Raw genomic sequence first — 19,163 nt, forward strand, 5'->3', positions numbered from 1 at the left:
AGTGGTGCGGATGTCCTGAATAATCTTATTTTTTATTGTATTATTATTTTTTAATATTTATTATAATAGTTTTATTTATGTTTGATTTTTTTTTTCCTTTGGTTGGCCTCTGTGCATTTTCCCCAACTTGTAAAAAGGATTGAGACTTCTTGTGTGTTCCACTGGAAAGGATTTCCTTTTTGATTCGGTTGAGTTGTGGTTCTGTCTTTTCCTTACGTGAAAAACCTGGAGGGAAACATGCAGACAGACAAAGAAAAGAAATGAGTTATACAGAAATGGGCAAAAATGCTCATGTGCAAACATAGGCCTACAGGAAATGTGCAACCATGTCTACAATAATTAAAAAAAAATAAACTTTGCAATGTTAGACGACAAACCAGATTGAATAACCACAAGCCCTCGTGGTTTACGAGATTGTACAGACCCCATGGCGGTAGGCCTAGTTAGTTATCATTAATGGAGCAGACCGCAAGTCAGAGCCATACAGAGTCTCTCTCCTGAGACAGGCTACAATCTCTGGCCATAGCCTACCCATCACGCTAAACATTCCGACGTGAATAAAACAAGCACTTACCGGCTGCCTCGTTTCCGAAATCACGTTTGTACAATAAGTCGTCTTGGCTTGGTGCACAGACAAGCACAACAAAGTGTGTCTAGCTTCCAGTAGACTTCCAGTAGTCTCAAACGACCAAACTAGTCTAGAAAGCCTAATTATAAACCTGCACTCCAGTTTGCCGCGCAAACCAAATCAGCTGACACGGCACAGCTGACGGTGATCAACCGACTCATGCCTTCATTAGGTCTAATTCGCTTCTACTAATCAGTTCGCGGTTCTCACCAAATCACCACCCATTCTTTTGCTTGTGTTTTCTCCCGTGAATTTTCCCAGTGAGACTAAGGTGCTGTTTCCACGTAGCATGATATTTTTAGCAGGGTATTTTTTTCCTCCTGATTAGGTGTAGGCCTAAACACAACATGTGGATAAAAAATAAATCCTCTATTGTAAATGCGTTTTAGCCCCCTAAATAGGATATTTTTTTCTCCTGCGTTTTATACCTGGATTTTAAATATCTGCTTTGTGGAAACAGAAGGTCAAAACCAATTCAAAACCAATGCAACCGGGAGAAAAAAATATCAACGTGAAAATAGGCCTATCCCAGCTACGTGGAAACAGCACCTAAAGACAACTACATCTAGCCTAGCCTACTTACAAACATAGGGTTGACTTAACAGTAGCCTAACCCTAGTAGGGCAAATATACAGTTACATTTATTTTCAAATAGCCTACAATACAAAATACCCAGCACTAAAATGTTACAAATATAAGAAACAAAATAGCCTACATAACTAACAGTATAAAACATCGAAACACAGTAGGCCTAGGCCTATTTTCAACATAGCCTATAAAATAGGCCTACACAACAAAAACGATTGTGTACAAAAACGATCAATTTGACTTATACAATGACATTAATTGAACAATTCAATTCTGAGATATGAAATGAGAAAACAAAAAAAGCACAAACAAGAAAGAAAGAAAGAGGCCCAGCTCTCTGTAGTATGACACTGGTGTTACTTAACCCTATCCAGACCGGGGGGCTAAAAGTGCCCGCACCAACTTTGATGTCGTATAACTCCTGAATGACTAAAGCTAGGACTACGAAACTTTGTGACTTTTCCTAACATGAAGTTGGCTACAGTGTGATACCAAAAGATTAGGTTTATCATTTTTGTTGTTGCCATGGCAACGGTTTTCTGACAGGTACGCCTGACCAAAAATCACTGATCTAAGTCTCATCATCATCACTTTTCATATTTTTTTTACATTTTCATTAGCATCAGACACCCTTGTGAACATTTGAAGTGGTCTGAAGCACATAATAACCAAAATTGATGTGCATTACCCAAGTTAGATGGAAAATACATTAAGGTGACATTTTGGGCAATAAAGTCAGGAAATGACATCATAATGATGTCATAATATCCAATAATGACACCAAACTGATGTCATTCATAGATCTTTGGCTGAAGATCATCCCCTCCAAGTTTGGTGGTCATACGCCATTCGGTTCCTAAGTTATGAGGGGGGGGGTTACCCCCCCCCCCCCCCCCCCCCCCCCATCCCCGCCCCGGTCCCAGGAATGCCAAAAAAGCCCGGTCTGGATAGGGTTAAGATTAGATGATCCCTTTCATCATTACTATTTTCGAACAGCTTTGCATTCAAATGTTGCCAATGCGGGCGGTTTATAAGGCCTGCAAATGAGAGCAACAAGGCTGACATGAAAATGAGCATAGGCTCCACAGAAGTCCACAATATAAATGTACCCCAAAACTCCAGCAGCTGTTCAGCAGGTCTGAGCAGGGGAGCCATATTTATATATCTATTTATGTTTTTACTTATTTATTTCACGCCATTCAATTTAATGAGTGAATACTTTTTAAAACTTTATTTGACTTTTTGAACTTTTTTTTTTTTTAACTGTAATTCTTTTACAGGGTGCACTGTGGCATGGTGGCCGATGCTGCTCAGTGAAACTGCTAGAAAGAGTATGTTGTAAATCTTGTCCAGCTTGCAAAGCTTCACTAACGCACCATTTGTGGCCTTAGAGTGCCATCTTGTGGACAATGTGTGGTGCAGCATTAGTAATGATATCAGTGCACCTTTGGTGCTTAGGAGTACGGCCAGCCTCAAGCGTGCATAACGCCTGTCTTGAATGAGCAACATTATGGTCATAATTTCATCAATCTTAAGGTTACTTAAATCGATAGCGGTCATAGCTTATTGTAGGCTACATTTCCACACGTAGGATATACGCCTTAAGGAACAAATAGTCCAAACCAGTGGTGTAATGCGACAGGCATGGTTATTGTAAGATGCGTTATGTCTTGCATTATTATTTTGCCACCATTTGCTTAGGACTATTTACCACTGTTTATGTAGGCTATGCACGTTTAACACACGTTTCACTATGGTGTAATTGGGGCATTAGTGGCATCATTGGGTGCTTCCAGTTAGACTACATCTACAAGCCAGAGATGACCTGGGGAAACGGTGAAGGTTGCTGATCACCAGCGCTGTCAATGATCCCGTCAACGGTTCCGTTGAGCAGCTGTCCCTCACCGCTTGCTTGCATTTATTTTCATAAAATGTGAAAAGATGTCTGAACAAATAACAGCATCTGCAATCTTGGTTGAGGAAGGGGAAATGTTTGAAGGTTTATGCGTGATGCATGAACCGCAAATACACATCTTTTATTAGGGCATGCAAATGCAATCAGTGTGAAGGATAGGCATAAATAATCACATGAAATGTCGACGCGTTGAAAATGTTGAATCGGTTTATACGTTAAATTGCAGCACATAAACAGTAAATTTATCTTCTACTCCTCACATAGGGCTCCCTGCTCGATATGGTGGTGCCGTGTGCATGCGCCCTTGCGCTTGGGATATCTATAGCCTACGCATCCATCTCATGACGTTGTGAGCGTCACTAGAACTCTAAATATTCTTCGCACACTCATCACAGAGAGCAGCCACGTCCTTGCAGTGTAGCAACATTTCGGAATAGTGTAGCAATTGCTGGCAAAGTTGGAATGTGCCCAAATAAACATTGCAAGCAAAGCTGAACCACAGCCTATAGGCTACTTCCAGGCCGGATTACTTCCAGGACACCCAAGTTCTGGGTCCTAAATAAACCAAAGTCGCAATTCGAAGGGCATTTTTCTTCATTGCTTTTTACTTTTTTCCATGATTCAGTGTTTCATTTTCAGTACGTAACAGATATCAAAACATGGCGCAGGATTTTATTTTACAAGTGATTCTCAAGCGTAAAACATCACAAATGAGTCCTTTTTGATTCCTCGTGTGACTTCCAAAATAGAATAATGAATGAACGAAAAAGTACACAGACCTTTAATACATATTGTTTTCTGTGTATTTATTTTGATGGATTGCTTATAATTAAGTTTTGCTTTTGTATCGGAAGATACTGGATACAATTATTGACAATAAATCTGCTAGTCCTAGGTTCATGGTTTGTTCTGTAGTTCCCCTGGTTATAATGAATCTTCACCAATATACTACTCCAGTGGTCTCCAATCATTTTTCATCAAGGGCCAAATTATGTAGCACAAAATGAGGCTGAGGGCCAAACAAATCGCCCGACCGCATGGCCACAGATAGCATACATGTACATATATGTTTTCATTTGTCCCAATTTGAGCCAAATTGCCATATCCAGGCCAGATCTGGGCCGGCATTTGGAGACCACTATCCTGCTGAGACCTAGAAGACTGTAAAGAAATTCAAGTAAAAAAACATCACCACTTAATTATGCACTGCCAAAACATTTTGACTCGTAGAGCAGAATCAATATGTGGGTCAACGACGAAGGGTTTTCAACTTGCAAATTTTAAAACATAAAAAATATTAGCTTTTTCAACCATTTACAATCTCAGGTATGCACAAATCTACAGTAAATTTGATATTAATATTAAGCATTTGTAATGTTTTTCATATGCATGAATTGTCCACAACCTTAAAAAATGGCATGTGGTGCAACCGAGAATAACCTTAAAAATGTATTAAAGTTTATTTTCCAAAACATGGTTTGGATATTCATCTAACTTCTGAGCAGTATGATGTGTATAGAAACAAACTATTGGCAAGTCTTTTAAACTTAATACAATAAGCACTCAGTAAAGTGATGCATAATTATTAACCTGACAACCAGTAGGGTAAGTGAAACACATTTATTTGCGTTCCAAATATAATCTGTACATTTAAATATATCTTACATTTTACTTATTTATAGCATATAAATTGTCTTGAGTACCTGTAGGCCTATATGTAGTGCTCATTTCATTTTGGATATAACATGTGGAGACAAAGGATATAGTACTAATCGAACTATTCGAACACTAGTGTTGTTGGAGAATACAGCAGAAGAGACAAAAGAGAGGGAAAGGGAGGGAGTTCAGAAGCAGGCAGGGAGAGGCCTTTTCGGCCTGCCAACAGAGGAGTAGCTCTTGCAGACTCACTAGGAAGACATGCCGCCCCGGCCGTTTAGATGATGAATGCTGTGCTCTCTCTCTCTCACACACACACACACACACACACACACACACACACACACACACACACACACACACACACACACACACACACACACACACACACACACACACACACACACACACACACACACTGCAGATAGAGAGGCGATGCTGTGATAACTTTATCCATGGATGTGTGGAGATTCTCCTGTCCTACTCATTGAAAAGTCAGGACGAAAGAACATAAGAAAGAACATTGGTAGCAGAGCCCGACTCGTATCACTTTGATCCCACAGGGTTCCAAAAGACCGGTTGTTAGCTACTTTTGGCCGCAAACTGTGGCTCATGTCAGTATGGAATGGCTTCAACTGTCAATTGACCAGCATCATTTTAGAGCTGTTTCGTCTTTAGATCTGTTCCGTTTTATGACTTGTAAAAACGCATCTCTTGCCCATCTGTTTAGTGTCAGAAATACATTTGGTCAAGGTCAGTGCAGCATCTTCCAAACAGTACAGACTCAGTTGGAATGCTCAAGACAGAACTCTTATCTGGCACGGGTCCGCTTCACAATCAGAAACATCATTTGAGCAAGAAACGGAGGCAGACAGCTTAAAAAGGATCAGCGCCAAACCTAATGGCTATCTGGGTTCATCCTTCAAACTCTACATGAAAAACAAACAAGATTTGTGGACCACAGGATAAGGTACAGAACAGCATAAGAAATGATGCAAGATGGTTAACTTAAAGGGGTAAATCAATACTTTGTGATGTACCATAGAAAATGGGAGTAAAGGAAGGTTGCACAAGTTCTACATACTGTATACTGTATGTTGTCTGTGTCCTACCATATGGCAAAAAAACGTAGTTAAGTTTGCATGCCAGAACCTAAAGATCTCACGTCTCACTGTCATACCCGGATTATGAGAAGGACACAAACTATGTTAGAGCTCCACAGGCCACTAAGACTTGCCAATGGGAACTCATTAAGATACAGTGGTGGGGATGCTTCAGGCTGATACGTTCTGTTTGCTGTCTGGCTGCTTGCAGTGAGTTCACTATGGACATAGGTTCTGGTTTGTTGTTAGGTTCTGGTCTGTTTTTGCTGTTGACCTGTATCCTGATGCTCCTGAATGAAGTTGAGTGAATACAATCTTCATGGACAACAACAACATCATTGTGAATCAATCAGCCCTCAAGACAGTCCATGTCAGATCACAGCATCGTCTGCAGGTGTGAAAATAGAAATACACTCTGTTTTAAAACAATATTTTGGCCCAGACATCAGCTAGGTGTATAGTGCTCAGTAGGTGCCTGAATTATTCTTCACTTCTATTCTATTCTATTCTATTCTATTCTATTCTATTCTATTCTATTCTATTCTATTCTATTCTATGATTTTGGAATTCAGTATGGCTAAACTGGCTGCACTCTACTCTACTCTATGCTACTGTAGTCTATTCTACTATTTGGTTCATGTCTGTTAGTATATTATATTCTGGGCCAGTCTGTCCTGGACAGTGCCTTAATTCATAGGTTCTCTCTCTTCTCTCTCTCTCTCCCCTCTCTCTCTCTCTCTCTCTCTCTCTCTCTCTCTCTCTCTCTCTCTCTCTCTCTCTCTCTCTCTCTCTCTCTCTCTCTCTCTCTCTCTCTCTCTCTCTCTCCCCTCTCTCCCTCTCTCTCTGTTGATACAGTGATACAGTATCATGTACTTTGAAGAATAAATGTAGGCTATTACATGTTCAAATAATTGTTATGGAACTGTGTTGTGCTACTCGTCTTTGATGTCGATACCATTTACCAAAACAAGAGATACTCATCACACTGTTTGAGGAACAACATCCTCACCATGAGTTGCTTGTCTTCTGCAACAGTTAGATTCACAAAGCGATATGAGGTGGCAGATTGTGTAAGTCATACACACACAAAGATGATTGGTGCTTCTTTTTGCTAAAAGATAACAGGCCTAAACAGGCATTTCAAACCAGTCCTGTTGTGTAACATTCTTAAGCTCTCTCAACTTTCCTAGAATGAAATAAATGAAATGAATAAAATAAACTGTACACACTGCAACACACTTTCTCCACTTGTAGATAATGGCTCTCACTATGGTACACAGAAGTCCCATAAACTTAGACATGGTTATGTAATCTTTCCCATAGACATATTGATTAGTTTTCCTGAATCTTTGTGGATCGCAAATACTGTAACAATACTGTATATCTGTGCAAACAGCATGCATGTACATCAACTTCTAAACTAACATAGTGGCAGGACATGCGCGCTCGCACACACACACACACACACACACACACACACACACACACACACACACACACACACACACACACACACACACACACACACACACACACACACACACACACACAAGCGCACATGCGCGCGCGCGCGCACACACACACACACACACACGCACACACACACACACACACACACACACACACACACACACACACACACACACACACACACACACAGTATAAAGTCGATTGTTTGTGTCATGAGCCTTTATTTCTCCCTCTAGTCCACCTTCACACAAGGGGATGAAAAAAACAGATGAAAATGTGTTCACAAATGAATGATCATGATTGTTTATGAAGCCTGAATGAACACAATAAAGTATGAAAAACAACAAATAGCACAACGGTACTAAAGAGTAAAATATGGAGTATGGCATTGACTGACTCAAGTTCTGTAAAACCTAGCCTGATGCCAGGAGTAGCCTTTTGTCTTCATCATCACGTTAGGTATGAACATGATAGTTTGTAGAAATACACGTAATAGTGTCATTTTCAGAACACAACCAAGCAAGCACTTGAGCAACCTGACTGAGCATTATATAATTTTGATGATGTCATGTAGATGTCAGCTGCATATTGTGTCTCGTATCATATTTAGATGTTTGAAAATTTGTGAATATACCCAATACACAAACAAATGGTCCATAAGCTCACCTATACACTGTTGTGTTGAGGGTGATGTAGGCCTACTGTTTATATTTTGCTTCGGTTTAATGGCCTGTACTGTAAGGTGCAGTTATGTAATGTACAGTATTGAATTTTGGGGTCTTGTGAATATGTACATTCTGTGAGTCTGAATAGACTGTAACAAAAAGAAAGACCGCTGTGTTTGGTATAAAGTAGACAACTGTTTTCACATTGATCTCATTTGTTTTCTCATTTGGTGCTAATGTGTGTCTTTTGACATGAAAATGAGGCTTTGACAAAAGATTGTTGCGTTTTTATGGCTATGTTAAGGTTTTGATAGCAGAGTTTCATGGTGGCATATATGTGAAGGGTTTATCTTCAAGTGTTGAGAGTAATTGGCTTGTGTGTAGAGTTTTGACTCTATGAGCGAAATTTTGCAAATTGTGTGCAAGCAGTAGGCAAAAACTGTAATAGAGTATCAGAGCTGCATTCAGCAATGTTTCCACTATAATATATGCAATCTGATTAGGCTGCTTGTACTGACATTATAAAGAAGGCAGTCATGCACCACGCATTTACTACATCTGACAGGTTTTTTTAATGTCTGTATCGTCCTTTATTTGCTTTACTTAACACTGGCAACATGTGTAACATTACATAGCTGCTCATAGTTAATACATGTGTGGTATTCATGGGATATTATAAGGCTAGGGCATAGGAGCCTATACATTTGTGCTACACATATTGTATGACTCAATCAGAGTAAGGCGTTATAATGTAGGCCTATTGTACAATTTGGCTAGACATAAAAATGAATTGCATGTTTATAATACACTGTCCTGATTTTAATTGTAATAATTTATGATGACTGATCATGATGTAGCCTAACATAAAGGTAGTCATGAAGACTTATGAATACATGTAGATGGTTATGATGGGCATTACAATGACCTTTCTTTTTTGTTTGTTTAATTATTTATAACTGATTATATGATTCTGATTATGATTCATTATATATATAGGCTATAACCATTAATTATAACCATTCATGATCACTTTTTATGAAGCAGGTTATCAACATTTAGGAGTCCATGTACAGTAGATGGTTACAATGAGCATTACAATGCCCGGCCTATAGCTACTTAATTATTGGTTATGAATGCATTTATTATTATTATTTAGCCTATTATGAATCTTGGTGGCATAAAAAGTGTTACCAATAAGTGTAATCATTCATTTGTAGTCTTGATATGTGCCGGATTAAGGCAATGTGGTAAACCTCAAGTGAACCCCCCCCCCAACCACACACGCACATGCCCACACATGTGCGCACCCACACCCACACCCACACAAACACACACACACACACACACACACACACACACACACACACACACACACACACACACACACACACACACACACACACACACACACACACACACGCACGCACGCACGCACGCACGCACGCACGCACACACACACACACACCCACACACACACACACACACACACACACACACACACACACACACCTTGCGCGTGCCTTCAGTAACCTATAGCATGTACATGTAGGCCTAAGCATAAGCAAAAGCACGTCATAAACAGTGTCTTTCTTCCATTTTATTAAGCTACACCAGCCCATCAAATGCACTGAAAACAACCAAGGATATGCATGTAGGCATATTGAAATGTCTTATTCAAAACGTGCAATATATGAGTCTCTCAATAAAAATCTTAAATGCAGCCATACTCAATTATTTCCATATTCAAGTGTATCAATTTAAACTGTATCAGCGATTTAAACAGGATCCAGCATATTCAAATGTGTATACATAGTGATATTACAGGTAGTACATTTAAGCAGTCATGGGTGAGCGGTTAGGGCGTCAGACTTGCATCCCAGAGGTTGCCGGTTCGACTCCCGACCCGACAGGTTGGTGGGGGGAGTAATTAACCAGTGCTCTCCCCCATCCTCCTCCATGACTGAGGTACCCTGAGCATGGTACCGTCCCACCGCACTGCTCCCCATGGGGCGCCACTGAGGGCTGCCCCCTTGCACGGGTGAGGCATAAATGCAATTTCGTTGTGTGCAGTGTGCAGTGTGCTGTGGAGTGCTGTGTCACAATGACAATGGGAGTTGGAGTTTCCCAATGGGCTTTCACTTCACTTAAGTGGTATTACTTGAGTATACCACTAGAGGGAGTAAGATACTAGCCTAATGCATCGGCCACTTTCATCCACCTGTAGGCCCACTAGTTGCTGGAGGGAAGTGAAACAGAAGAGCAGACTGAGTCCTAATATCCATGAAGCCAAAAAAGGCCAAGTTTCTGGCAGTGGATATACACTATGAGGGATAGCGAGATACATTTCATGGTTCAGAGGGACACCGGGGATATGCTGCCCTCCCTGGCAACAATGCCCAAAGATGAAGCCTGATGTCTGATACCTACAGTAAAGAACCGCTCCCCCACATGATCAGTGGCCCAGGTGTGTGTGTGCGTGCGTGCGTGCGTGCGTGCGTGTGTGTGTGTGTGTGTGTGTGTGTGTGTATCTAAGGTCACACCATGTTTGGCAGGATCACTAATGTGTGTGTGTGTGTGTGTGTGTGTGTGTGTGTGTGTGTGTGTGTGTGTGTGTGTGTGTGTGTGTGTGTGTGTGTGTGTGTGTGTGTGTGTGTGTGTGTGTGTGTGTGTGTGTGTCTGTGTGTGTGTGTGTGTGTGTGCGTGTGCATGTGTGCGCTTCCTTGCGTGTGTGTGTTTGTGGGTGTGTGACAGGATGGCTGAACATGGTGTGCCTCTTGTTCTCTTCTAAGGTCCCAGGCACTGCAGATCACATGGAAGATGCATCTGCCTTGATGGACTACATACAGGGAAGCCAACAGAGGGGCACAAAGGGGTCTCTTGTGCCGGGCCCAGGGAGAGAGGAGGCCCAGAATTTGTCCCTGGCCCAGCCAAAGCTGTCAGCGGCCCTGACTATTACAGAACATACTGTACCTTCACCTAGGTATGCGTATGATACCTATCGTTTTCTAAGGACACGATCACTGACCTAGGACCCCCATTTATAATCGTCTCTATTGAAGAAAGCGTTGCAGGAAGCAGGGTGAAATTTGCGGTCGCCGCATTCCTTAGAAAAGCCAGGATTTACAGTACAAAGAATGTCCATGTGTGAAAAAAGTTTTGCGAAATGCCGTGCCCATGCATGTAATTGTGCGATCATCATCTCCCTAAAGGGTTTCTAGGTTGTGTTTTACATCACAATACATTTAATTACAGTCAACAGAAGCTTTATCAACGAATTTGGGTTTCAGAGCTGTGGTGGTAATATAAAACATATTTCATGAATGAAGTAGACTCGTCCAGATTCAGAGCGTGGAAGAAAACAGGACGTCGGTGGCAGTATTGAGCCCATGGCAGCCCATGGGAGAAAATGAACACGCTACTTTCAGCTGATACACCATCTCAGGATCGAGCAAACACATTACATTACATTACACTTAGCTTACCGTTTTTATCCAAAGCCACATACAGATATTACAGGCTTTTGGTTACAGTCCCTGGAGCAATATGGAGTTAAGTGTCTTACTCAAGGGCTCTTTTTAAATGTGGATATTTTTTTTCCTGTTTAGGTGGAAATGCAACGTGGATAAAAATAAAAACTCCATTGTAATGGGTGCGTTTTAGCCCCCTTAATGGGATATTTTTTAAAGCCGGATTTTGGATATGTGGATTTTAAAGCTCTGGTTCATTGGAAAGTTTCTGGAAAGCTAACTTGGTTTCCAAATGGGAAATTGCATTGCTACCAAGTTTGAATGCATTGGCCTTTCTCTGTTCTGTGTTTTGGTTCCCAAATTCAGGCGAAGAGTAGAGTGAGGGTTTTCATCATGCCTGTCAGATCGGATTTTCAAAAAGGATGTTTATAGGCCTACATTTTATTACACTTCAGAAATTACAAGAATTTTAAATAAACACCTTTTATGTGATTGAAAGTGTGAATACATTTTTGGGGTGCCCTGTATTTGTGTCTGTGTGTTTTCAGCTGCACCTCTAGCTCTAAGCCGTGCGATGGCTGCTGCCTCCTGCACACGCACACTGGAGCAGTAAACATGGGGGAGTGGCCTATTGTTACCGTGGTGACTGATGTCCTGAGCAAGCAGGGCCTGCAACCTGACCCAACCGTTCTACAGTTCACTTCACGCCCCCTCCCTCTCCATACCCCATCTCCACCCCCTCCCCTCCCCTCCTCATTTGTCCCCTACGAAGCCCCGCCCCGTCTGCAGGTCACTGACAAGCACCTGCAGCCTCCTTACATCACCACCTATACGGCTCCTTGTCTGCAGAACCCCCCCCAGTTCACATACATTGCTATGCAATAATGAGAACATCCCTGATGAATATTTCAATAAGTTATCAAGTTTTTCCCAACATGTGCATAGAGTAAGTTCAATCTGTTAATCTTACAACAGAAAAGTAAGGTTAATAATGTAATTAAAATGACATTTTTTCCATGTTTGTGAAATGATGCTGGTAACCAAGTATGTAGTAGGAAGAAAAGTGTCCCATGCTTACAGTCAAGCATGTTAATGGGAATGACATGGTTTTGGACTGGATGAATGCTGTTAACATTGGAAAGCTGAATTTCACCAAAGGAGACATGCATGTGAACATGTAGCCTACCATGACTACTGAAGCAGATTCTCTTTATGGGATTTTTCCATTGGGGTGTACTGATTTCGATTTGACAGAAGTGGAAAAAGTGTGTCTTCCAAGTTGTTTATATTTATTTTTATATTTATTATATTATTAACCTTACTTTTCTGTTATAAGCTCAACAGCTGTTGTATATTATACTTATTCTATGCACATTTTGGAAATAACTGATCGAACTTGTTGAAAATCTTGCTTTTCAAAAGGGCTGTACTCACTAACGGTGCACTGTACATGCATTATTATCGCCCTCTATATGTAACTATCTGCAAACACGCACCTCTGTTGTCACTCCTGAAGGCCTACATGTATCGCCCCCAGGGCCGGACTGGGACCAAAACCCATTCCTAACACTAACCTGTCAGAGAATAATGTGTGTCCACCATCCTAAAGCATAGCCTTCCTTTACCACCTAAAACATTAGCTGTCTGAGACCCGAAAACTCTGTGCATGTAACTGTAAAGATTAGAGAGAGGAAGGGAGGGAGGAAGAACGAGAATGAGGGATGAATGATTTTTTTTCCCTTTGTGTTGCTCTGTGTAATGTATTGTCTCCTGTCCGGTCCTACTCTTTACCTCCCCTTTCATGGACAGACGGAGAAGACAGGAAGATTGCAGAGAGAAACAGGTGAGAGAGGATGGGAGAAATGGAGGGATGAGGAGGGTGAAGGGGGAGGACAAGGAGGCATGACGCCATGAAGGGAGGGAGGACGTGTGAAATGGAGGGGTGGGGTGGAGGGGATTTTCAAGAGGTATTAATTACCTGCCCTGGCACACACACAACACTGGCCACCACACCCACCGGCACAAAACCACAGGAGATATACAACAATGCCTGCTTCGCCCACCCAGTAGCCAATAGAAGTTCCCTCCACATAGCCTGCCGCTTGGAGTACTATTTCCAGGGGTGGGCATTTATGAATAAGGATGAATTATTGCCCTAATTATGAACAAACCAAAAGTCTTCATTCATATCACAATCATATTATCATAAATAAAGTGCAAATCCTGTGAAAGAGCATATAGCCTACCACTGGAACACCTCAGTCAGTATGATCAAACTACACAGCAAGTAGCACTGAGCACAGGAGCGGCTGGGCCTGTTGCTGGTAGCAGTCCTGGGGCCTCATTTACAACGCTTGCTTACGCACAAAAAAGCTATGAAAGTAACTTTTCACGGAAATGTTCAGATGTACTAAGACTGACGTAGCCCCTTAATGCACGCCGTTCCACCAGTGGCATACTGGAATAGTCAATGAACAATGAACTACCATAGCAGAGATTCTTTAAGTATATAGAGATATGCCAATGTAATAGGTTGCTATGGGCACCTAACATGACCAGGTTCCGGTCTGCCTAAAGGGACGTGTCATAATACTCCTAGCATTGAATAGAACAGTCCTTAGGTCTGCCTAGGTCTGCCTAAAGGGGGATTTCCCCCCCTCCCCCTTGCAATAATAGAACCAGGAAATAATGGGCCAATGGAACCTCTCTCTCTCTACTCTCTCTGACCATAGTACTACATACACAGGGCCTTTAGTAATGCATTACTACTTGGTCATTGACATTCTGGTAACAGCTCATTTATAACAAGGGCCGTGTCTTATTAACAGGTTAACATGAGAAAGCGCATGTGTATTAAAATTCATGTGAAATCGGACATAGCACATGAATCAGCATGAAAACCTGTTCATGCATAGACTTATATTTTCTACATTTTAGGCGCATATTTTCAGATTTTCACACACGTCTTAGTACATGAGGCCCCTGGTTGCATTGCTGAACCAGTTACATTCGGAACCTCTACACCTGTACACCTGTACATCTAACCTCAGAGGAAGAGGTGCTTAAAGAAAGAAAATGAGTGCATGGGTTTGGTTCTACATGGAAATAAAAAAAACAAATAGAAACTGAGTAACTGAGCTTTCTCTTCAACTTAAATACAAGCAATTGATACACAAGGGACAATGTGCAGAATGTAAGCTATTGTGATATGCCATACCAAAGAATAAGCTACCTGCCAAATTGGCTAGTGACACTAAAATTGTTACCAGCCACAGCCAAGTTTTACCAGCATTTGGCCAGTTGGCAAGTGCCAGTGTCAAACCCTGGTGTGCATGTGCCTGCGTGTATGTGTGTGTGTGATTGTGCGTGTGTGTGTGCACGTGTGCATGTGTGTCTGTGTGCTTGTATGTGTGTGTGTGTGTGTGTGTGTGTGTGTGTGTGTGTGTGTGTGTGTGTGTGTGTGTGTGTGTGTGTGTGTGTGTGTGTGTGTGTGTGTGTGTGTGTGTGTGTGTGTGTGTGTGTGTGTGATTGTGCGTGTGTGTGTGCCTGTGTGCATGCGTGTCTGTGTGCTTGTGTGTGTGTGTGTGTGTGTGTGTGTGTGTGTGTGTGTGTGTGTGTGTACAGGCATGTGCATAAGTATGTAAATGATGTCCAACCACCCCCCCCACACACACACACACACACACAAACACCCTAAAGAATTTCCCAAAGGGTTTAAAAACTCAAAAGTGTTTCTTTTAATTTTACAGTCACAATATTTTTTTTTCCAGTGTTTGAAATCCATACAAAATAAATATACATTTGTACATGAGCATTCCAGTGTCTGATTGATCGATATGACATCATCAGAGATCGATATGACATCATAAGAGATCGTGTGCACACTATGCTAACAAGGCTTTTGGGCATGACATCACAGAGTTGAGATGGACGGAGAGCAAGCAAGGACTTCGGCATTTTGGTGTGTGTTTGTGTGTGTGTATGTGAGTGTGTGTTTGCGTGATTGTTTACGCAAATGTAAATGTATGTACTGTATATACGAATGCATGAAAATGTGCCTGTTTGAGTGTGTGTATAAAAGATAGTATTGCAATGCAGAGAATGAAATGCTTAATATTTTTTCAGTGGTTAAAATGGTGGGACAGTGTGTAGACTGAACCTGAGTTGTATGAAGCGCATTTGTTTCTGTGCTTGTGTAGTATGTATGCCTGTGTCTGCCTGTGTGCGTGCGTGTTTGCGTGTGTACGCGTGTGTACACCTGTGTGTGTGTGTGTGTGTGTGTGTGTGCATTTAGGTTTGAGCCCTTACATGTTCTTAGTCTCCCAGTTAAGGCATGCAGGTCTATAGGCACGGATATCAAGGAAGCCATCAGCCAGGATCATCAGTCCCAAATCACCCCTCCCCACCCCCACTCCCAATATCGACCTCAAACACATGAGACAGACACGTGGGGTGGATGACAAATTAGTTCCTCCCTGCTTTTCCTTCAGCTTATGGCCTCTTGTCTCACCTCCATGGACGAAAACAACAAAGATTCCCTGCAGTCGAAGTAGGTGAAGCAACGTTTGGGTAGCTTTTTTCCCCATCCAAATGAGATAACATGACCTTTGAATTGTGCTTTTGCAAGATATTAGAGTAGAGTAGAGTATTTTGTATTAATCCCGGGGGAAATTATTGAATCCAACTTTGATCGTCACAAGGCCACAAACAACAGGAAAGGACGGTAGGTACTAGTTTGACATCCACAAGACATCCCACCAGCAATGTATAATAAAAATCGACAATCATTTACAGAAACAAAATAACAAATTCGCCTCTGCACTTATTCACCCACCAAATAGTCCATGTCCAAAATATACTTCTTCTTTTTGTCTTATCTACAGGATAACTACAGGCAGAGAGAGAGAGAGAGAGAGAGAGAGAGAGAGAGAGAGAGAGAGAGAGAGAGAGAGAGAGAGAGAGAGAGAGCACCAGTAAAGATCCCTCTCTCACACAGGTCACTTAAAGAGTCTCAGGTCAATTCAATTCAGGACATTCAATGTCTCCTTTGTTTTGACAATTAAGGCCTTTTTTTCATGTGCGTCCGTGTGCGTGTGCGTGTGTGTGTGTGTGAACATCATGTCGTTTTATACCTCTCCTCCCAGTCACGAGTTTGTTCACAACACACACACACACACACACACACACACACACACACACACACACACACACACACACACACACACACACACACACACACACACACACACACACACACACACACACACACACACACACACACACACACACAAAGCCGTGCGTCTCAGGCTGGAGTCACGGAGGTTGCTTCCTGTGTGCAAACAGAACAGAACAGAATGGCCTTGTGGGATCTGTAGTCTCTCCACCCTACTCCAATCCAGTCCAATCCATCCATTGGTTTTGGCATAGGACTCCACTTCCTGTTTAACCCCCTTGGTGGGGGTGGGGGGTGGGGGTGGGGGGCGTTCCCCATCTCCTCACGAGGAGTCTAGAACATTCCCTTTTAGATTCTTGTGAGAATTCTCTTCAAGAGTCTTCATAGTTTCCACAATTGGGACGGGTTCGACTGACTGGTGTCCAGACAGGCAATGGCAGCTAATACTGATCTCCATGGAAACATCCTGGAGGAACGATGCCGAGGGGGCGGTTGGGTGGAGGGGGTTCGGTAAAGTGACCACTCCTTCCTCTTTTTGTCCTTCCTCCACTCATCCTGCGGCCCTCTGTATCCCCCTCTCCTCTCCTCTCCTCTCCCCCGCCCTACAGTAGCGACCTCTCTAGCCCTCACAGAGCTCGGTCAGCGCAACAGGTGGGGGGGTGGGGGTGGGGGCTTCCTTCAGCTTCCTGCCGGGTCAGATGGATGTTTCATTACTGCCACTGAGAGAGAGAGAAAGAGAGAAAGAGAGAGAGAGAGAGAGAGAGAGAGAGAGAGAGAGAGAGAGAGAGAGAGAGAGTAGAAAGATAGCAAAGACAGGGAGATAGAAGGAGAAGGAGACAGAGACAGAGAGAGAGATATATAGAGAGATAGCAACAGAGAGAGAGAGAGAGAGAGAGAGAGATAGCAACAGAGAGAGAGAGAGAGAGAGAGAGAGAGAGAGAGAGAGAGAGAGAGACGGGGGAGTACAGAGGGAAGGTGCAGGAGTGGAGTGCAGGATAACAGCAGGGAGGAAATGTGGGTGAGGACAAAAGGAGGAAAGAGAGATAGATCAGAGGAGGGAGACGGAAAGAGGACAGGAGGAAGGGCGGGATGGAGGGGGGAGGTGACGGACGAGGAGGGAGAGAGAGGGAGTGACAGTGAGGAGGGAATGAGTTAAAGGAAAGCGAGGGAGTGAAGAGAAATGGGGGACAAAGAGAGGAGAGATTGGAGAAAGGGAGTGAGAGGTGAGGGAGAGGGAGGTAGAGAGTGATCGAGAGGGGGGGAGGGATAGAGAGAGGTGGATAGAGCGAGGGAGAAGAGGGAGAGAGAGAAGAGAGAAATAGGAGAAAGGGAGTGAGAGGTGAGGGAGAGGGAGGTAGAGAGTGATAGAGAGGGAGGGAGTGAGGGATAGAGAGAGAGGGGGATAGAGTGAGGGAGAGGGAGAGAGAAAAGAGAGAAATAGGAGAAAGGGAGTGAGAGGTGAGAGAGGGGGGATAGAGTGATAGAGAGGGAGTGAGGGATAGAGAGAGGGGGATAGAGTGAGGAAGTGAGGGAGAAGAGGGAGAGAGAAAAGAGAGAAATAGGAGAAAGAGAGTGAGAGGTGAGGGAGAGGGAGGTAGAGAGTGATAGAGAGGGAGTGAGGGATAGAGAGAGGGGGTGAGGGAGAAGAGGGAAGACATGCAGGTTAGAGGTGTTCAGGCCAGCCAATCGTGGTGTGTCAACATGCAGCAGGGGTGGAGCACGACATGCCTCTTTCATAACACAGATGACAAACGGGTGAGCATATCTGTGTTTATGGACAACATGTCTAGGTATACTGTATATACAGTATGTCTACTGTACGGCACGCATGTGCATTATGTACAAGTCAGTGACATTTCTAAATGACCATGTGTGTATGTATATTTATAATATGTGTCCTATGCACACAGTATAATGTACAGTAGGTGTGTATTTTATATCTGAATTATACTCACTTGGAGTTCGGCTGGTTGCCTCCATTGACAGTGTCTATGTCTCTATCTGTGTGTATGGACAGTATGTATATGTACGATGTGTACTATGCACACTGTATATGAATGTGCGTATTTTATATACAGTATGAAATATACTCACGCAGAGTCGGACTGGTTGCCTCTGTTGACAGAGTCTGTATATGTCTCTATCTGTGTGTATGTATGTACAGTATTTGTATACTATGTGTACTATACACACTGTATTTTTATGTATGTGTGTGTATTTTATCTACAGTATGAACTATACTCACTCGGAGTCGGACTGGTTGCCTCCGTTGACGGTGGTGCGGAGGTTGATGGACACGCTGCCGTTCTGCTGGATCTGCAGCTGCAGTGGCGGGGTCTCCCGGGGAGGGGGCACGGGCCTCTGGGCTGTGGCGTTGGGGCCCTTGGCCAGCAGCACGTTGTGGTTGTGGGATTGTTGCTGGCCCCCGGGGGCCGAGGCCACGGAGGACGGAGGGGAGCGCACGGGAGTGGAGGAGACCGGGGAGGAGGAGGAGATGG

At 42.9% G+C, this 19,163-nt stretch overlaps 1 protein-coding gene across 1 annotated transcript in view; it reads right to left on the minus strand.

Annotated features, from left to right (window-relative positions):
• Window positions 1–15,233: 15,233 nt before the first annotated feature.
• celsr1a (cadherin EGF LAG seven-pass G-type receptor 1a) overlaps window positions 15,234–19,163 on the minus strand; it is a 174,602-nt gene continuing 170,672 nt past the window's right edge. The window contains exons 39-40 of the mRNA XM_063217224.1: window positions 18,911–19,163; window positions 15,234–17,351 (exon numbers count right to left, since the gene is read on the minus strand). The exon at window positions 18,911–19,163 is cut by the window's right edge and continues 96 nt beyond it. Of these exons, the coding sequence (XP_063073294.1) occupies window positions 17,285–17,351; window positions 18,911–19,163 (320 nt within the window). The 3' untranslated portion in view covers window positions 15,234–17,284. The remainder of the gene's footprint in view (window positions 17,352–18,910) is intronic.

Source organism: Engraulis encrasicolus, chromosome 15, assembly GCF_034702125.1.
Source record: "Engraulis encrasicolus isolate BLACKSEA-1 chromosome 15, IST_EnEncr_1.0, whole genome shotgun sequence".
Taxonomy (NCBI): Eukaryota; Metazoa; Chordata; class Actinopteri; order Clupeiformes; family Engraulidae; genus Engraulis; species Engraulis encrasicolus.